This window comes from Onychostruthus taczanowskii, unplaced genomic scaffold, assembly GCF_017590055.1.
Source record: "Onychostruthus taczanowskii isolate IOZ18803 unplaced genomic scaffold, ASM1759005v1 scaffold13, whole genome shotgun sequence".
Lineage (NCBI taxonomy): Eukaryota > Metazoa > Chordata > Aves > Passeriformes > Passeridae > Onychostruthus > Onychostruthus taczanowskii.
Window position 1 is genome coordinate 2,703,913 of NW_024498462.1, and position 17,785 is coordinate 2,721,697.

At 39.4% G+C, this 17,785-nt stretch overlaps 1 protein-coding gene across 5 annotated transcripts in view; it reads left to right on the forward strand.

The window, feature by feature from the left end:
* Positions 1-6: 6 nt before the first annotated feature.
* The window catches only part of AFF2 (AF4/FMR2 family member 2), a 332,371-nt gene continuing 314,592 nt past the window's right edge, over positions 7-17,785 (forward strand). For all 5 annotated transcript variants that reach the window (XM_041396527.1, XM_041396530.1, XM_041396528.1 and 2 more), the window contains exon 1: positions 7-171. In XM_041396527.1, coding sequence (XP_041252461.1) covers positions 125-171 — 47 coding nt within the window. In that variant the 5' untranslated portion in view covers positions 7-124. The remainder of the gene's footprint in view (positions 172-17,785) is intronic.

Genomic DNA, 17,785 nt, shown 5'->3' on the forward strand with positions numbered 1-17,785 from the left:
GCCGCTCCCCGCGGCGCCGCTGCCCATGCGGGCCGGCCAGCAATAGCCGCGCCGGCTCGGCTCGGCTCGGCTCTGCGGGGCGGGGAGGGGGCACCACTTCTCTGAGTCTCCCCACCACATCGTTATGGACCTATTCGACTTTTTCAGGGACTGGGACTTAGAGCAGCAGTGGTAGGTTTTTTCGGGTGGTGGGTTTTTTTTTTTTTTTTTTGGTTTTGGTTTCTCCCCTTCCCGCACCACCTCCCCTCCCCGTCTCTCCACCCCTCTCCTTCTTCCAGCTGCCTCCTTCCTACCCTTCCCTGCTCGCTCCCCCGGTGCCGTAGCCTTTGTTGAGGGGCGCAGCACCCGGTGCCAGCGGGGAGCGGGTCCGCGCTGCGCCCGCGGGCAGCGGGGCCGGCCGGGGCAGCCGGTGCCGGCCGGCTGCAGCCACGCTCCGCGGCCGCGCCGCCGGCCCCGGCCGGGAGCAGCGCTCGGAGCGCGGCGGCGGGGGGCGAAGTTGGCCCGCAGGGCAGCGCCGAGAGGTGCCGGGTGCCGGCTGCGATCAGCGGTGGCAGCCCCCTCCCGAGCAGGGGCGGCGATGTTCCCCGGGATCGCGGCTTTGCTAATGTTGTGTTTACTGCTGTCACTGACAATGTTCCTTTCACGGGGAGAACCGCAACTGTAGTTTCGCTGTGTGGCACAGTTCGGCTGTAGCTCTGATCGGTGTGGGGGCTTCTGTTGCTGGTTTTGCTGGTTTCCTATTCTAGATGAAGCGTTATTGAAGTTAGTTTTGGAAGTGGCAAGATCAGTACCCGTGATATTATAACAGGTCTTTTTTTTTTTTTCCTGCCCGTCTCTGCATCATTTTTCTTTATTTCCATTTATTTTAAGAATGGAATTTTAGGTTTATATTGCTCTGTAAATAGGTGCAGACCTTAAAAAGATCGGTGCATCTGTTTAAGTACATTGCAAACTTGTTATCAAAGTGAATGTTAAGGAATTTTTGATGGGTGACAAGTAGCTGGGAAAGTTAGAATTTGGATAGGTACTTAGTCACTTCTGTGGCTGGTTAATGAGATTATGCTTATTCTTTGGCTGGTTTTATTGGTTCTTTCTTTACTTTTCAATTTAGCGAATATAATTCCTTAACTATGCATGGGGAAATTCAGAGGTTGGGGACTGCTTTGTTAAATGCTTTTAGGCTGGAGTGCAGTTTGCCAAGGAAGAAAGAGACTAAAATACTGTATTCTGTGATCCTAATCTCTAAATGCCACACAGATTATATATGTGTATGTATGTGCATTTGGACCTCGTGTTTTGCAGAGGGTTTAGTTTACTTTGTTGATAATATAAAGATATGTCTAGGAAAAAGGTAATATATCTTGTTAATGACTATCATTTTGCCAAACACGGTCTAACAGCTATACTTGCAAATCCATAGTAATCAGAACCAAATACCTGTCACGTTCCATTTTACAGCAATTGGGAGTAAATCCTCACAACCATAAATTACACTATATCAATATTAATCTGTAAGCAGGCGTTTTGGATCATGTGCATGTTTTATCAGCTCTGCATAATCCATTGTATTACATCTTTTTAATAATCATGCTGTTGTTATTTAAAAGTAATAATCACAATAAAATTAGTGCTCAATTAAATATTATGCTTCTACTACGCTATCTTTACTCTGCTACACTAATTTATTTTGCAGACAACTGATAACCACCATATTACCACTCAAATGATATTTGCATACAATTTGCCTAATTTATAATGTGGGTAACATTAATTTAATAGAAGCTGTTACAACCCAATATGTGGGTGTAGTTCAAATACTAAGCATTTATAGGTATTGAGTTTTAGTGTTTGCTTAATAACTTACTTTCATTTGACTATGATTTTATGTGGATTTAGATATGTGCATCAGAAAGAAGGGAACTCTTGTGCCTTGGTTTTTCCATAAAATATGAATATATTGCCTCTCATTCTAAAATTCTATTATTCTAGTTTTTTGTACTGTGAAATGTATTGTTTTTAGTGGTTTTAGGGTTCATGAGGAGAGAACATTTTTACTTTGACTGTTTCAAACAGTTTGATATCTGCTCAAACTCTCTATGTGGCACAGGCTTTCACACACACTGCAGAGATCAAGTTGCATTTAGCTTTTAGCAATCCAATTAGTATATGTAAGTGCATATATAATATGTGGGTACCTAATCTACATGTCTACACAAATGTGACATGTTTTTTATTATACATGTAAATATTTTTGTCTCTGACAAGTAGTTGCATAGCTTACAGAGAATTAAATTTAGCTCCTCTGTCCACAAACACGTGTATGTATGTAATATGTTATACATACATCATCGCCACACACCCAGGAAGATGCATGCACATCCATCAAGATTTATTAATTTTGTCTGTGTATCCAATATGGTGTGGTTGCTTTGTAATATTTGCAAATAAGTACATATAACATGATGTGTGAATTGCTGCTTCTTATTTCGAAGCTGCCCTCCTTCTGCCTGTGAGCTGGCCTTTGTAAAACGTGTTTCACAAGCATTTATAAGGCAATTAGGGACCCTCTTCTGCATTCCTTGCAAACCCAAAACTTCTCCTAATCTGTACTGCAATCACCAAGAAGGCAAGCTCAGGCCTACTGTGTGTGTGGGTGTTTGTATTATCTGTATGCAAAGTACAACAGAAACATCGTTAGCCTGAGAAATATATTAAAAAAATATTTATAGCTTAAGCAGAATTTTTTTTAATCTGATGAAAAGATGTAAACTTTCTTTGCCTTGCATTTATACCAGGAAATGACTTTGTGAAAGTTACTCATTGATGGGAAAAATACAGTTAATTTCCCCCCACCTCCAATGGAGGTACATTTTTGTGTCACTTCTTGAAACATATTTTGTCAAGAGCTGTGATTGTTACAGTGTGCAGTGCCACTGCACATGTGCTGAAATTCTCACCTGGCCTTCTGGATGATTCGTGGAGCTTTGTCTTGGTGATACAAACTGCAGAATCAGCCCTTTAGTTTCCCATATTAGGAGAGATCACAGTAGTACAAGAATGAGATGTTTCATTGACCCTTTGTCGAGAATGTGATTAGGAAGGTAGCTGAGAGTTGGTGTGGGGTTTTTGTTAACACTGGGGTAAAATATGTAAAATGAGGCCGCGAATATCCTTGTATATGTTTGCCAGACTTGAAAAAAACTGAAAAATACCCAAAACAATTTAGGTAAATGTAAACTCAGGGTGAGATGAAAGGGCCAAAGCTGAAGTCTGCTATGATTCCTGGATGAATAAGAAGTGTTCACCTGGGCTTGCATTTAATATGAGGCATTCTATGAGGGAGAAAGGAAGGGAGATGGATATAATGAAAAGCTTGAATGCCTGTGTGCACCAAGGGGACCACTTGCTGTTAAAAATCAAATTTCATCTTTTAAATCACTTTCCATGCTTGTCTGTGGTAACCAAGTAAATGAAATCTTGCTGTGGCCTGGGACCATGTGGCTAGATTTGAACCTGCTTATGGAGTAAGGTGGTGTCATTAATCAGCAGCTGGGAAATAACAAAACCCAACAAAGACCCAACCACCCTGGAATATATACTCCTCACTAGCACAAACAAAGGCAGAAAAATTCTTGGGTTATGTTGTATTGATTGACATAGGTATTAATATTTTTAAGTCACCCAATCTTTAAAAAAGTGGAAGTTGAGAAAATACTTAGCAGAAAAATGCATATTGAGGTATGTAAATCAAAACCTGGCAAGGTAAAATAAGATGAGCAGGTAACAGTGTCGTCTTAGCTGTGTGGTTGCAAGGAGGAAGACTTAGCCCTGCAGAGAAACAAGCCTCTTGTTTTTTTCCTATTTTATATTATGTATCACAAGTAGCCTAATTACAGCAAAACCAGCAAACTGCCAGTTATACAGGAAGAGGCTTAAACTCACTAAACTGTTATATAAATAGAAAGTTCAAAGGTCTGTTTGTGGCTGACAAAGCTGAGAACAGGCCATCTGTGGGCCAGGTTCCTCTCCTGTGTGAATGGAGAAACACACTGCATGCCACAGCAGCGCACTCTTTCAGCATAGTCCTCAACCTGGAGGGGGTGATCCTGCTCTCCAGACAAAGGTGAACTGTTTCAGTTCCAGCTCTGGCTATTTCCCCCTCTTCACCCACCTTCCTGCTTCCCTCTCTGCCTTGTGCCCCTGGAGAAGACCTTCTCAGTTACTGTTCTTTCACCAGGGATTGTAATAACTCATTAAGTGAAAAGTCTTCTACACGCGGAAACTGTGTTGTGTTTCTGATGAGAATGTTTGAAATAGAGTAGATAAGCTCTTTGGGAATTAGATTTAATTTTTATTTTTTTAATTTTAATTTTTATGGGGTGATAGTGAGAGCGTTAGTGTAGGAAAAAGTCACATTTTGAATGGATTTCTGTAAGATTTTTCTCCCTGTCCCTTTCTTTTCCCTAAGAAATATTACAGCTGAATTGCAGTTACTTTTTGGATTTGTATTACAGACATCCGTGAGTAATTATTTGAGAATGCTTCATTTTCAATTTGCTTTGAAAGTGTAAATGGATAGATTGTGTGGCTACTGGTGGGTGTGTGAGGGGGATTAGATGCTGTCAAAACAAGCAGCTGAAGAAGACCAAAAATAGTCTTGGGCCAAAACCTGTACTTGAAGTACCTCCTGATTTAGTAATTCTTTCCTGACTGATGTTGAACTTCATGGAGCGTAAATCTTGAAAGAATTTGGCTGTTGGCAAACATTAAGCTCACATCTATCCTATGAGGCAAAATTAGTATCAGTTTAACATCATTTGAATTGTTTTCCTAATGATTCATTCAAGAATTTAATGCCTTTTAAAATATACAAATTGGGATGGAGAGTAGATACTTCAGGTACTGTTCAGCTATTCTGAAGCCAGGCAGAACTTGAGAGCATTTAAGCAGTTTGCACATGAATGCCAATTATATTGTTTGGGGTTTTCTTCTTAGTAAAAGATGGTACTATGATGCAGATCCTTCAGTAAAGCAAAATTATTCCTTTTGTCTGACAAGAGTACTTCTACAACCTGGAATTTTCTAAACAATTTAGAGTGGAAAATGTGACATTCTGCAAATAATTAACTTAAATATACTAAATGATCTTTGAGAAAATGGATGGACACTTCTGGTCTTTTTATGCTTCTTAGGACTGTGACAATATGCTCCAGCATTGTGGAAGGAGTGTTGTGATGCTTTTTGTATGATGAGGCCCAAATGCTGGTTTTATCTAGATAAAGAAAAATGCCCAATATGGTGAGATGGGATAAAATCTGTGTTAGACTTAGAAAAAGCACATGGGCCTTAATTTAACAGAGCCCATAGACAGGTGTGTAGTTTTAAGCACACAGGAAATCCTATTAAAAAACCTCTTGATTTCAAGTTAAGTTTCACCAAACTGAATTCTTGATCACTCCCAAAATGCTCAATGTGTTTAACTAATGACTAAACCCCAGTTTTGATGTATAAGGTAATGAAAGCAGATGTTATTTTTTGCCTGTACAGTAACCATCTATTTCCCTGAAATCCACAGCAGCTTTACGTGATTTCACCAAAAACTGGGTAGTCAGAAATAATGCAAATATTAAATCTCATTAAAAAGAATCTAGAGGGATTGTAAAAAGCATTTTATGCCTTAAACCCATGCAGCATTTAGAATAAGCATCTAACCAGAAGACCCTATCCTGTATTTTCCTGTGCTTTTAGTTTGAGGTAATGAAATTATTTTTGTGTCAAGGACTTGAAGGATCTGGTTCCTGAATGTTTGTTAAATGTGCATAGTCAATAAATACCACAAAGAACCCACGTCTTCCTCCAGCCTCAGCGTGAGTCAATGGCCAGTGATGCCAGTGAAGGTGCTCCCAGTTGACTTGAGAGGGCCCTTGATTTGTCCATTTTGGCCGAAAGGCAGACTTTAAATGTGGAGCAACTCTCTAATGACCAGGATCAGCAAGGCTCTCTACGCATGCCTAATACTATGCATGTGGAAAAACTCCTCAGAGCCCAATTCTGAACCTGTCCAATTCAAATTTACTGCCTTTCTTGTACGGAAAGAAAAGAAAAATGGAGGGGAAAGCTTGAATCGTTTCTCTTGATTGCAGTTAGCAGAATGGATTTTCTAAAGCCATCAAACATCTATTAACACTGAAAACTGAAAATGTGCCACAACTCTGGGTTTTGCAATGTTGCAAATTCTTTCTTAAGCATTGAAAAAGAAGATAGTAAATCAAGTAAGATGTCAAGTTAGTATAACCTTCCATAATATAACATGGTCAGGAAGTCACAACAGTGACTCTAAAAGACCGCTCTTTCATCCTTTTATTGTTACTGAATGTTCTGTGTTGATGCTTTGTAACCAAAATATTTGTTTAAATTGTTCTAATAGCTTTGGTCAGAGGTCAGAAGGTACATTACTCCTGACTAATGGACAACTGTAGAGATTAAAAAAATGAGAGGAAGGATGGCAGTATGTGTGTCAGTAGCTTTTAAGCTCCATCTTGAATAACTTCTAATGAGACAATTGTTTGACCAAAGATTCTCGCTAAGGGCATATGATGTTAAATCTTTATTTGTGAGGAAATTGTGTGGGAATAAGCTCGAGGGCTTGTTTTCAAATGCATTGTACTGGAATCCAGTCTCGAATAAACTTTATAAAAATTGTATATTGCTCCTAAATTTCAACAGGACTGCTATTGAGTGCAGTCAGTTTGATGGGTTTATGAGGTTGGGCTCATAGTGCTGAAAAAGTAATGTGGAGCAAGAGCGCTGAGGTAAGGGAATAACCCAAAACTTCCTGCAGTTAACTTCCCAGCTGTTACAAAGTGTTTTATCATGAAGAGACTATTTCTCAACTTGTACATAGCAGATCAACGACATAAATTGTTATGACTTTTAAGCAAAGGTCTAGTCTGTAGTTTCTTTAGTAAAACTGTATATAATATTTTAATAACATTACATTAATATATTCAAATTAAGCCACTGAGAGAAGAAAACTCTCACTTGAAACATTTTTTCCTTGTGACCTCAGCTGTTGATCTGTGTCTTTTTGCTGGAGATTATAATTGAGTCCTTAATTCATGTGATTTGTGATGGTGAGTGTTAAGGAGAGTTGGAGATGATACCACAACTGGAAGCTGATTTTCCTTGTAGGTGGAGCAGAGAATAGGGAATGCCATTTACTATGTGTGGTGTGTAAGACTTGTTTAGCGAGGAGCTGTAGTCAGCAGTTCAGATTCCTGACTCACATGCTGCATGGTGCTACCAGTTATAGTAAGACATGAATAGCCCACTCATAATTATATGTAGTTATAGGGGTGGGGTATTAACAACCAGCAAAGAAGAAAACAAGATAGAGCACCAAGTTAAAAATCACTGACTTGTTCCTTTGACAAGTATTATAATAGCTATTTTTGTATGTTGTGGGTGTACATGATGTTGTGGAATGAGTAAATTCTGTAGCTCTACATTGCTAGTGCCTGGGGCTCAAACCTGCAGAAGCCTTACTACTGAGACTAATGCTTTTTCCATTTGGCACTTCATTTACATGGACTGTTGGCAGGATTCAATTGTAGCTCAAAAGTTTTCTTGGACATCCAAGTGTAGGCTCTTTTGATAGGTGATAGTATCTGCATCCTGCAAAGTGACAGACACCTGAAAGTGACACTGGGTAAAAGCAGAGCAGTCCTTGGTGGCTTATGATCTGTGCTGAGAAGGTGGCTTCATAATGGAATGGTTTTTTATTTAAAATGTTTTTATGTCTGAGGGTAACAGTATGTTATGTAAGTCTACTTGTTTTGGGGTTTTTTTGTCCTTTATTACTGGTTTAGGTCAAGATTTCTCTTGTGAGGGAAAAGAACATATAACTGTCAGTAGAGAAAGCAAATGCAAAGCTTTAAATATAAACTATTATTAAGGTCTCCCATTCCTATTTATTTCCATCTCATGTCATGAGGCTAACTGAGATCCTGCAGTAATATGGTGTTTAGGTGAGTCTGTGCTGCTGTCAATAGCCAGGCTTTTATTTGAGAATACTGTATTGGAACATTATATGCCTGTTGGTTACGGACCTCTTAGTGTGCAGATATGCCAGAGTAAGAGATCAGAAGGTTGCATATACTTTAGATCCCTGTCCTGAACTCTCAGGTGAGACCACCGTAGCTTGAGGGGCAGCCAGTTCATGTATGGAAACTTTGGGCTGCTCTTTTGAATGTGGGGGTGATTTTTCTTCCAGTTCCTTTCCTGTAGAACAATGGAGTGACATTCTTCCTGGTGTTTCCTATGAAGAATAATGATGAGGAATTATCTTCTCTGTCTACAAGTGTTTAAAAACTCATTAGTTAGGGTCCGTGAAAGAGTTCCAATACAAGTCAGTGGGTGTGGTGAAGCCAATTGTAATGGGAAGTGGACTGAGCCCTGGGGCTGGTGGTCAGCAGGAGGCAGAGCTGTAAGAATACTGTGCGTATGCTATAGTAAGCATTTTCGTATATCTCCTCTGTGGGAGAGGACAATGGCTTTGGAGCTCATATTTACTCAAAAAAGCAGCCCTTTGATTATCATGGCTTTCTGCTTGATTGCACATTGGAAAGCCCATTTGTCTTCACCAAGCCTTTGAAGAGGGGTAGGTGAAGGAATTGAGGCATTGGCCAGTGGCTGAGGGGTAGTGGTTGCTTGGAGAAGGAACTAAATTACATTGCTTTTTTTACATTGCTTTGTTTTTGTAATACTGGAAAGGGTTGTTGTAAATTTTAAGTTTGTGAAATCAAGGTGAATATATATTTTGAGGAACAGAACATGGATTCTCTCACTGGTATTGTGGCTAGCTACTTTACTGCCTTTGGAAAGTCATTGGTATCTGTCAAAAGTGAGGCAATAGTATTTACTTCTGTGGTGATTTGCCCTTTTTTTGTTTATTTGGGGTTTTTTGTTTGTTTTTTTTGTTTGTTTGTTTTTGTTTTTTGTTTGTTTTGTTTTGTTCAGGTGCAAAGCATGAGAGAGAAGGGCCAGCTGTGTAGTTACCTTTATCTGGTCTTTCTGCTCACTTTTTCATCTTCCTGGGTGTCAGCTGGGAGCTGCTTTTGACATTTTCTCTATTCTGAACTTCACTCTAGCTACATAGTCCTTCACTGGCTTGCTTTACAGTGTTACCTACAAGAAAAGCAAACGGTATTGATTGTGCCATAGCTGGTGCGCAGAGATCCTTGTGTTGGATGCAACATTTGTGCTGATGATATCAGACACATGTTTAGAAAAATGGGGTGATATTTCCAGCCAGAGACCCTTCAACCAATAATGATTGTCTCTGCTTTACCTCCTTTTGTGAAGTGAGAAGTGTAACATCTCCAATTTTTACTGTTAGACATGCAGAGATGTCATTGTCATCACCCCTCCTTACACAGTGGGGAATGGGAAGAGAGAAGTGACTTGCACAAGGACTCGTCGTTGGTCAGGAATGCAGCTGAGTTCCACTTCACTGCTTGCCAAGTCTGATGGGTATATTTTCCTATTCCATGGGGGTGTGATGAGGTTAAGTCCCTTAATGTTTATGAATGTTTACAGTGATAGAGGAAGACAGAAACCTAGGCAGATATATTAGTAGGGGGAAGGCAAGCCTGTAAAGAGAAATGGTGGGATTTGGGCAGTGCAAGAGAAGGTAATCAAAGCAGAGAGCTCTTCTGAAGGGTAGAATTTATTTATACTCTGTACACTTCATGTAATTTGCCCTGCTGGTATAGCTGGACAGTGAAGGCCACGGGCCTTTTGGAGACAGAACCATCTTGTTACTCCAGAAGACTTGTCATTGACCAGATCTTATAGCAAAGCTTTGTATATGCAGCTGTAGCATAAGTAAACGTCATCTCTTGGATGGTTCACTGAATAGTACATCCACAGTTTTTCAGAAGCATTGTTGCTCTTTGAGCCAGCTGCCTTTGTTTCTAGCAGATCGCTGCTGCTTTGTTGGTTAACCCTGGGCATGAGTTTTCTTCACATATGTTATTAGACTGAGCATATTTTCTATTTATACCACTTGGGGATACAAATTACTGTGTTGCATTCAGCTAGCATGAGGAAAAGTACATCCTTGTGATTGGACAAAAAAAGAATACAGGGCAAAGTTTTATTCTAAGGTCCTTTCTTTCAAGGTTCAAGGGAAAACAGGCAGCAAAAACTATTCATGGTCTTTATTTTTGTCCCTGAAAAGTAGGAGGTATTTTCATATATGTGTTTTAACAGACTATATATGCTGGAATTTGGTTATGAAATTAAAAATGTGCCTTTGAAGAAGGGAACAAATTTTGTGAAATCCTGTGTATAATTTTTAGGCAATTAGGGAGATAATTAGTGTCGTACATACTTGGAAGCATTGTCTTTGTGGCTTTGATAGTTGTCTGTGGGCCAGTAAATTTGCACTAGAGGGCTGAGCTGGAGGCCACTGCAGCTGGTTGAAGTTTTTCATTGATTTAGTAAACTCTAAACCATACTTAGCCACAGATTCCCTTTCTTTCTCATTTCATTTTGGGAGCAGATGACCTTTACCTACTTTGTGGTAGAGCTCCAGAAATATTATGCAATCTATTGCAATGTTTTTGTTGCTGCTCAGTCTTCCCTTCTCTCTTTAAAGAGCCCTTGCCCAAACTGACTGTTTTTTAGTGTGTCCAAAGAGGGATCATAGATAAGGGAATATAATTAAAGAGAGTTTTGGTATTTGTGTAGGAAAACACCTGTGCTCTCATTCAGAATCATAGCTCTGTCAGCAGGACAGTGAGCATGTTTGGATCGTAGACCATGACTAGGTGTTATCCTCATCAGGATAATAAATAATACACTTCCCTGTCACTTCACTCTGCTGTTTCTTTCCCCATTACCCAAGACAAGCTGTTGTGTGAGAATTTTGCCTGGTTGTAGACTGCTCATGAATCTTGTAGTACGTGACATGCAGACATCTAACAAACATGACTAGAAACTGCATAAAATACACAGATATAACACAGAAGTCATATGTTTGAAAACACATTAGAGCTCCACAAATAACCTGATATCTAGGAGGCTTTTTTTCCTCCTATGTATCTGTAACCAAAAATATTCTGTTAGCTGCCTTTCAACCAGATCAGGGTTATTTTAGATTTTGTAATGATTCTCGCTTGTGTAAACTCACACAATCTCCCTGCAAATTCAACTTCAATGATAAAAGGTCTCATCAAAAAATTGAGGCAGGCTAGAATGTTTGGTTAAGATTTAATATCTTTCTAACTAATTATAACACAGTGTCTATATGCACTCTGGTGTCTGTGGAAAGAAAAGGAACAAAAAAGATACTGTGATACTGTTTCGTTGTACTGGGTCTTTTGTAAACAATTACTGGTGAGGTTGATGTCTGAAGCAAGGGTGAGAGAATTGATAAACCTGTTCTAAAGGGCTTGAAAAGTTGAATTGAATTCTAAATGTAGATTAGGAATAAATGATGACAGCCAAGCCAGCATTACCTCAGTTGATTAATTTATGAGGATACTGGTCAATGATTTTAACCAACAGCTATGCATAGTAGAATCCTAATGGGATCTGTCTGTTAAGATTACATAAAGTAGAGCATTTGATTTATTTCATAGCTTTCCAACGCGCCACTTTAACTTCATACAAATAATGCATTAGTCACACTGGATAAGATGGCGTATTGAATAAACTTGTGATTTTGTCTGCTTCTTATAATCTGATTTTATAAAGGATTAAATCTGTTTTAGTAGTTTATTCATATCATAAAAGAGATTGTCAGTTGAATGAAATCTTTACATCTGCCACTTTCTATCTCATTAGAAAAGACAGTAACATAAAGTTCCTCATTTCCTCCCAGTCTGTTTTATCCCCTGGTGTGTCTGAGTGTGTATATCTTCCGTACATGTTTGTATATTATAATGTCAGTGTGTTCTCAGAGTTGTGGTTAAGAATGCGTCACGGCTTTGGAGGGATAATACCAGGGGCTATAAACGTTCTGGCCAAGAACATACCCAGCCAGGAACAAACAGGGATGTGGGCAAAGGGTGAGTGTCAAAAATCTGAAAGTGATGGCTTGTATCAGCATGGCCACGTGTGTGTGTGTGTCAGAATTCAGCAGGTGCTCCAGTACCCCCAGCCCTTCAGTGTGGCTGTGCCTGTGTCACTGGGCACCATGCACTGAATTTCAGATGGCTGGGTGTTAACTTAAGCCTGAAGCATTCCTCTGGGCTTCAATGTGAATTGTCACTTGTGATCAACTGTCCTTCATCTGTCACACTTCCACTGGTTTTAAAAACACTCTTCTAGTTCAGATGCATGGTTGTTGATTTTATTAAGTTAGTATTTAATGGAAATCTAGGCATTTTTTGGTCCACTCTTGCAGGGGGTTTATTTATTGTTTGTGTATTTTATTCCTTTTGTTGAAATGTGTGTCACTGACAGGATGCTGCTGTTACAACTAGCAGTTGTAGACCTTCAAAAAGTAGTATCAGTAGATCTTTCCATAGATGTTTTCATATTTGTATGTAAGGATCTTGCCATTTTTATTTAATCCTTTTGAGTGTTTAGGGCCAGACTTGGCCTTCTGAACATGTAGTTGTCTTGCATTCTGGTGTTGAACTAGAAGGTACTATCCAGTTCTTTCAGTTGTCTTTTTAGTCAAGGCAGGTTCTGAGGATCTCAGTTCCCCCTTCTGAAGACTTGCTGAGGACAAAACTTCATTCACATTTTCATTTGTTGATACATATTTTAGTTTAACTGGCTCTGTCATTTAAATCTGGGATGCTTTGCCCACATACTTTTATTTGGTAGGAGTGTTTCGATATAAAACGAGTGGTCAGGCTCCTCTCTAGGTCAGGGATCCTCCTGCAAGCTTTGGTTGCAGACACAGTGGGAGCGCTGGGGTGGGAAGGGGGCTTGTGCTGGGCTTGGGCTGCCAAAGAGTTTACACAGAACTATACCCATTTGACTCCCAGCACAGGACTGGGCCTGTCTCTGACTCCAGCAAGCTTCTTGAACAAGACTTTAAGACTCACACATTGTTCTTCATGCTTTGTTTTAGGAGACGTGACAGCAGGGCTTAGCTCTATTCTGGATTGGCCGGTGTCTCTGCAGCAGTGCTGTGCTCACTGCTGAACCCTGCACTCATGACTGAGTCATTTTGTGCTTAAATCATGTTCCTTACTGAAATTAAGGGGAAAAACCCTTTACTTTTCACGGAAGTGATTTGGTCATATGTATTCCCATGATGCAGAATGGTCCTCAAAAGGGCAGTAAGGTTTGCTGAGGTGGAGAGTTTCTCGGGCCAGATCTGGGGAGGGTGCACAGGTTGGTTTGCTGAGAGCAAATAAGGGGCACTGTATCCAAATGGAAACTTCCTCAGCTAAATTTAAGTATCCTCTGCTGTAGGGTTACCTGCACACAATGAAGCAGCTCTATTATTTGTGATCTTGCTTAAAAACTGTGTGAATGAGAAGCAGACACAGCTCCAGCAGCACTGGGGGAGATGGACTTTGCAAGGAGCCTTCCCCAGCCACCCTCCTTTACATCAGACCTGGACTGCTGGAGGTGTCATCCTGGAGCTGGACGTGGTAGCAGCCCACATCTAGTGCTGCTATCAGAGAATATCCAAACCTGACATCTTCTGTGTGCACAACTATTTAAATAGAAGTATTTGTCAGATTCCTCATGCATATAGTAGCATAATTTTGGGGGTGAAAAGTGTGTGCTCATTATGTATTGTTCTAATGGTTATTCAAGAATGGATCCACAGTTTGGTAATACACTGAGTACTAATGTCACCTTCCAGCCTCCAGTTAAAAACTTATCCTGTGAGATGGTTACAGCAATAAGACACAGCTTAAGTATTTAAATATGAAAGAGCAGTGCTACACTGTTCATTTTCAGTGAGGAGTACTGACTCTATCTCTGAATAAACAGAGAACAGCTTTTTATGAGAGATTTTTGTTGTATTTTATTTGGCAGCTGTCTTAGTAGGAATTCTTCAATAGTATTTATTGTATTTTGTGCTGGTAGGGGTGAGAGCCAAAGCGGAATCTGAGCAGTTTTACTTGCTTTACTCATGAACAATAAGAAAATATTGCTGTATTAATTACTTTTGTGCTTTATTGGCAAAAATAAAGAGATCCTATAATATGAAATTGCTAATATGAGAAAGGCTTTGATTTTCTCATTAGCACAGGATATTTTGCATCTGTTCTGGTTCACAAGTGCATTGTCGGCACTTAAATAATAATAATGACTCAGTAATGAATAAGAATAACAACAAATAAGCATGTGAGTATTCAGGCAGTCAGGCACCCTCCGGTGTTTATCAGTAGGTTGGTTTCGGAGGTCTTGCAAAATGAGCTGTTCCCATATGCCCATTCAGATTTTCTTAGATCATTGCACAGCTTGGAGATTCATTTTGCTGCTGACATGGCTGGGTTATATACAAGCACTTTTTTCATTGTATGTCAGTAGTAAAGTGCTAAAGTTGAAATGGGAAATGTTTCTTCCACTTAGAGACATTTAAGGCTCCATTTTTCCTTTCTATTTTTTCTTTTTTCTATTTTTTTTTTTTTTGTGTGTGTGTGAATAGAGTCTTAAGTATCTCATTGTTTTGAATTTGTGAAAATACTAGAGCACTGGATTGTTCTGCCAGTCTTTCAAGTATGTTCTTAAAAACATACTGGAAACACCTTCATTACAGTTCAACTCAGCTTGTATTAAATTGTCTCTGCCTCTGTTGGTACTCTTACAAAAACAGAGAATGTTAAAATAAAGTTTGCAGTCTATCTTGAACATTAAAAAGCCTGGGAATCTAAACTGAAGGTTCAGTTTCTGATTTGACTTTTGGTTTATAGCACTGTCTCACCTTCTTTAAAGCCTCTTCCCTGCCTGTAGAATATGCCACAGTGAAATTTATGGGTTTCATATTTCTCCAGGTCTTATCTAATACCAAATATTTAAGAATAGTGATAAGTGAAGGATAGCACAATACTCCCTTTATTGTTAAAGCAGTGGCTAATTTTGTCAAAGTATATTAACTTTTAGCCTTATTCTCAGAATAATTTGGATTAATGATGTGGCTTCATGGTTATGAGTTTAAGAGAAAAGGAAAATGATGAGTTCAAGTTCGGGGAAAAAACCCAGCAATTATGCTTTGAGTAACTATTTTCTTAAAACACTACTTTGCACTGTAAATTATACCCTTATGACCCTGCAGCTCAAGAGAGTCACAAAAAAGTGTGTATGTGTACAAACAGTGATGTGGAATTTGGCAATTATTGTTAAAAGTCTTAAAGTTCTGGAATGGCAGGCAAGAGGGCATCTTCTGTGTGAAGAATCTAAATTGTACCTGTCTGTTAATGCCATTAAAGAACTACCTTTAAAACACATTACCAAAAAGTGGCCTTATTGATTGCTCTAAGTGATACTTGCTTAAAGAAGTCTGCCTCTTTTAAAGTGTATTTCAGCAATAGATGTGAAGCAAAGGAAAACAGAAGCTGATTTTTTTTTCCTTGTTGATTAAAATTATTTTTGGTCCCACAGCACTCAACTATTCATGGTAAAAAGAAAACAGGAAGAATAATAAAAAAAAAAAAAGAAAGCAAAACAGAGCACAAAATAAGTCCTTCTCCTTCAATTAAAACAGTTTAGCCTTGGATAGGACAAAAGAAGTTGATAAAGTAAGTAGTTTAATAGCACATGACCTGTAAAGTACTTAAAGTGATCTGTGAATGGAAGGTACCTAAGCCTGCTTCTTGTCACAGTAATTTGTCTGGTTTAAGAGCAGGAAAAGTGGGTCTCTTTGGCAATACAAGAGCAAGTAGATCACTAGGTGAGATCAGATAGGAGTCTCTGGTGGGACCCAGGTACAACAAAGCTCTTCTTTGACACCATTTCTACTGCTGTTACTTCTCTTAGTAAGTGTGCTAATTACCATGAACCTGACAAGGTTTATATTAATTGATGAACTAAATGTAAATTTTGGTTAAATAGAGACTAGTTCAGTAGACTTGGCAGGTGCTGATTTGCTTAACTGCTATATTGAAAGTGATGGTATGCTTCAAAGCAAAATAAATAATCTAACCCTGGAATTTTGGGGAGGCCTCAAATGCTCAAGTTTTACTCCTAAAGCAGAAAAAGTTTTCAGAATATCTTCTGCCTTTCTCCCTTGTCCTGTGACATTTTATGAGAGGACAGTTAGTTCTTACAGATTTTATACTACAGTGGAATCCCTCTGTAGCCATTTGTCATGTTTGCATGGCACAGAGTAGCATGGCCTGTTTGTCTCCTGACATTATTACAGTAGTAAATGTTGGGAAGTAAATAGCAGCACCAACCAGTGTAGTGGGTGTAGGGTAGAGGTGGAGTTCCAGTTAGAGGGTGCCCTGCTCTGGGTGGAACCTTTTGGGCAGGTGACCTCTCTCTGCCTCACTCTTAAGTGTTTGCAAAATGGACCCTGGAGTATAAACTTGGCTTTAGAGACCCTTTAGGGCCTTGTAGTTGTGAAGATACATAAAGAACTTTCAAATAGCTTTCGTATGTCCAACCAAAACAGTATCAGTATGAAAATGTTCTCCTTTTACTTGAGAGGAGGGAATTTCCTGGTTAAGTGCTCAGTATTATAAATGGAGACATGGAAATGGACATGGAAGAAGCAAACATGCTACCTCTTAACAACAAATGTCACAGACATTCTTGGGAATGCTGGAATATTTATAGTATATTTTATTTATACCATAGGCATTGACATTAGTGCACACAACCTCTTCATTTTAATTGTCAGGAGAGCTGTCACACAATAACACACTACATTTTATTGCTTTGTAAGATATTTTAATTATTTTTCCCCCTTCTCCCTGTACATGTTTATGGGTAAGGCAAACAGCTCTGGAAACTGGTGTCCTCTGCCTATCAAGTGGCCCTGGCAGAACAAAGTTCTTCCTCTGTGCTCAGGTTTGGCTACTTCCAGAAAGAAGCTGGAGAATCCCTTATTCTTCTACTTGTACACTGTCATCTCAGTCATGCTTCTAGGGACTGACTTCTGACTTCTGTATTCATTCTTGCTAGGTAATATTCCCCTTCCCAAAACACTCCCAAAGCAATCTCCCACCAATCCAGAAAAGGCAAATGTATCATGAGACTTGTGCAGTGTCTTAGGTGTCTGCAGTGTCACCGAGAAAGGGGCTGGAGTGATACCTCAGAGCTGGTTTCAACGCACGTGGGATAAAAGTAGCGGAGTGGTTTTCTGCCCTGTGCACACCACCTGCTCCAGTGAAAAGAGGAAGCCTTAACTGCTTGTAATGGTCACGAAACTAACTGCACTTTACTGAGACATACAGGTGCAAATAAAACCCCCCAGTCTGAAAGTACATAAGGTGAGAAATTGACTGTTGATAAATTAGAATACAGCTGCACTTCTTTGCGGGGTGAGGGTAGTTTATTTCTCTGTGTGTCCCCTTCTCCATTAATGCAGGGTAATTATCACACTTTAGTTTGGATTGCAAGATCACCACATGCTTTTACTGCAGGCAGTGCTTTATTGAAACTATCCTGCATTATGTCTACAAAGGTTGAAAAAAAGAGAAGGTGAAATAGAATTACTTCCTGCCTGAGGAACATACTGCAGGGCTTTTTTTTTTTTTTTTTTTAGTTTTGTATTCACTAATTTACTGTTTGTTCTAGAGCAGCAGTGAGTGGGAGTTAAACTTTTAAGTGCACATTTGGCTCTTTAAAAAGACATTTAGTG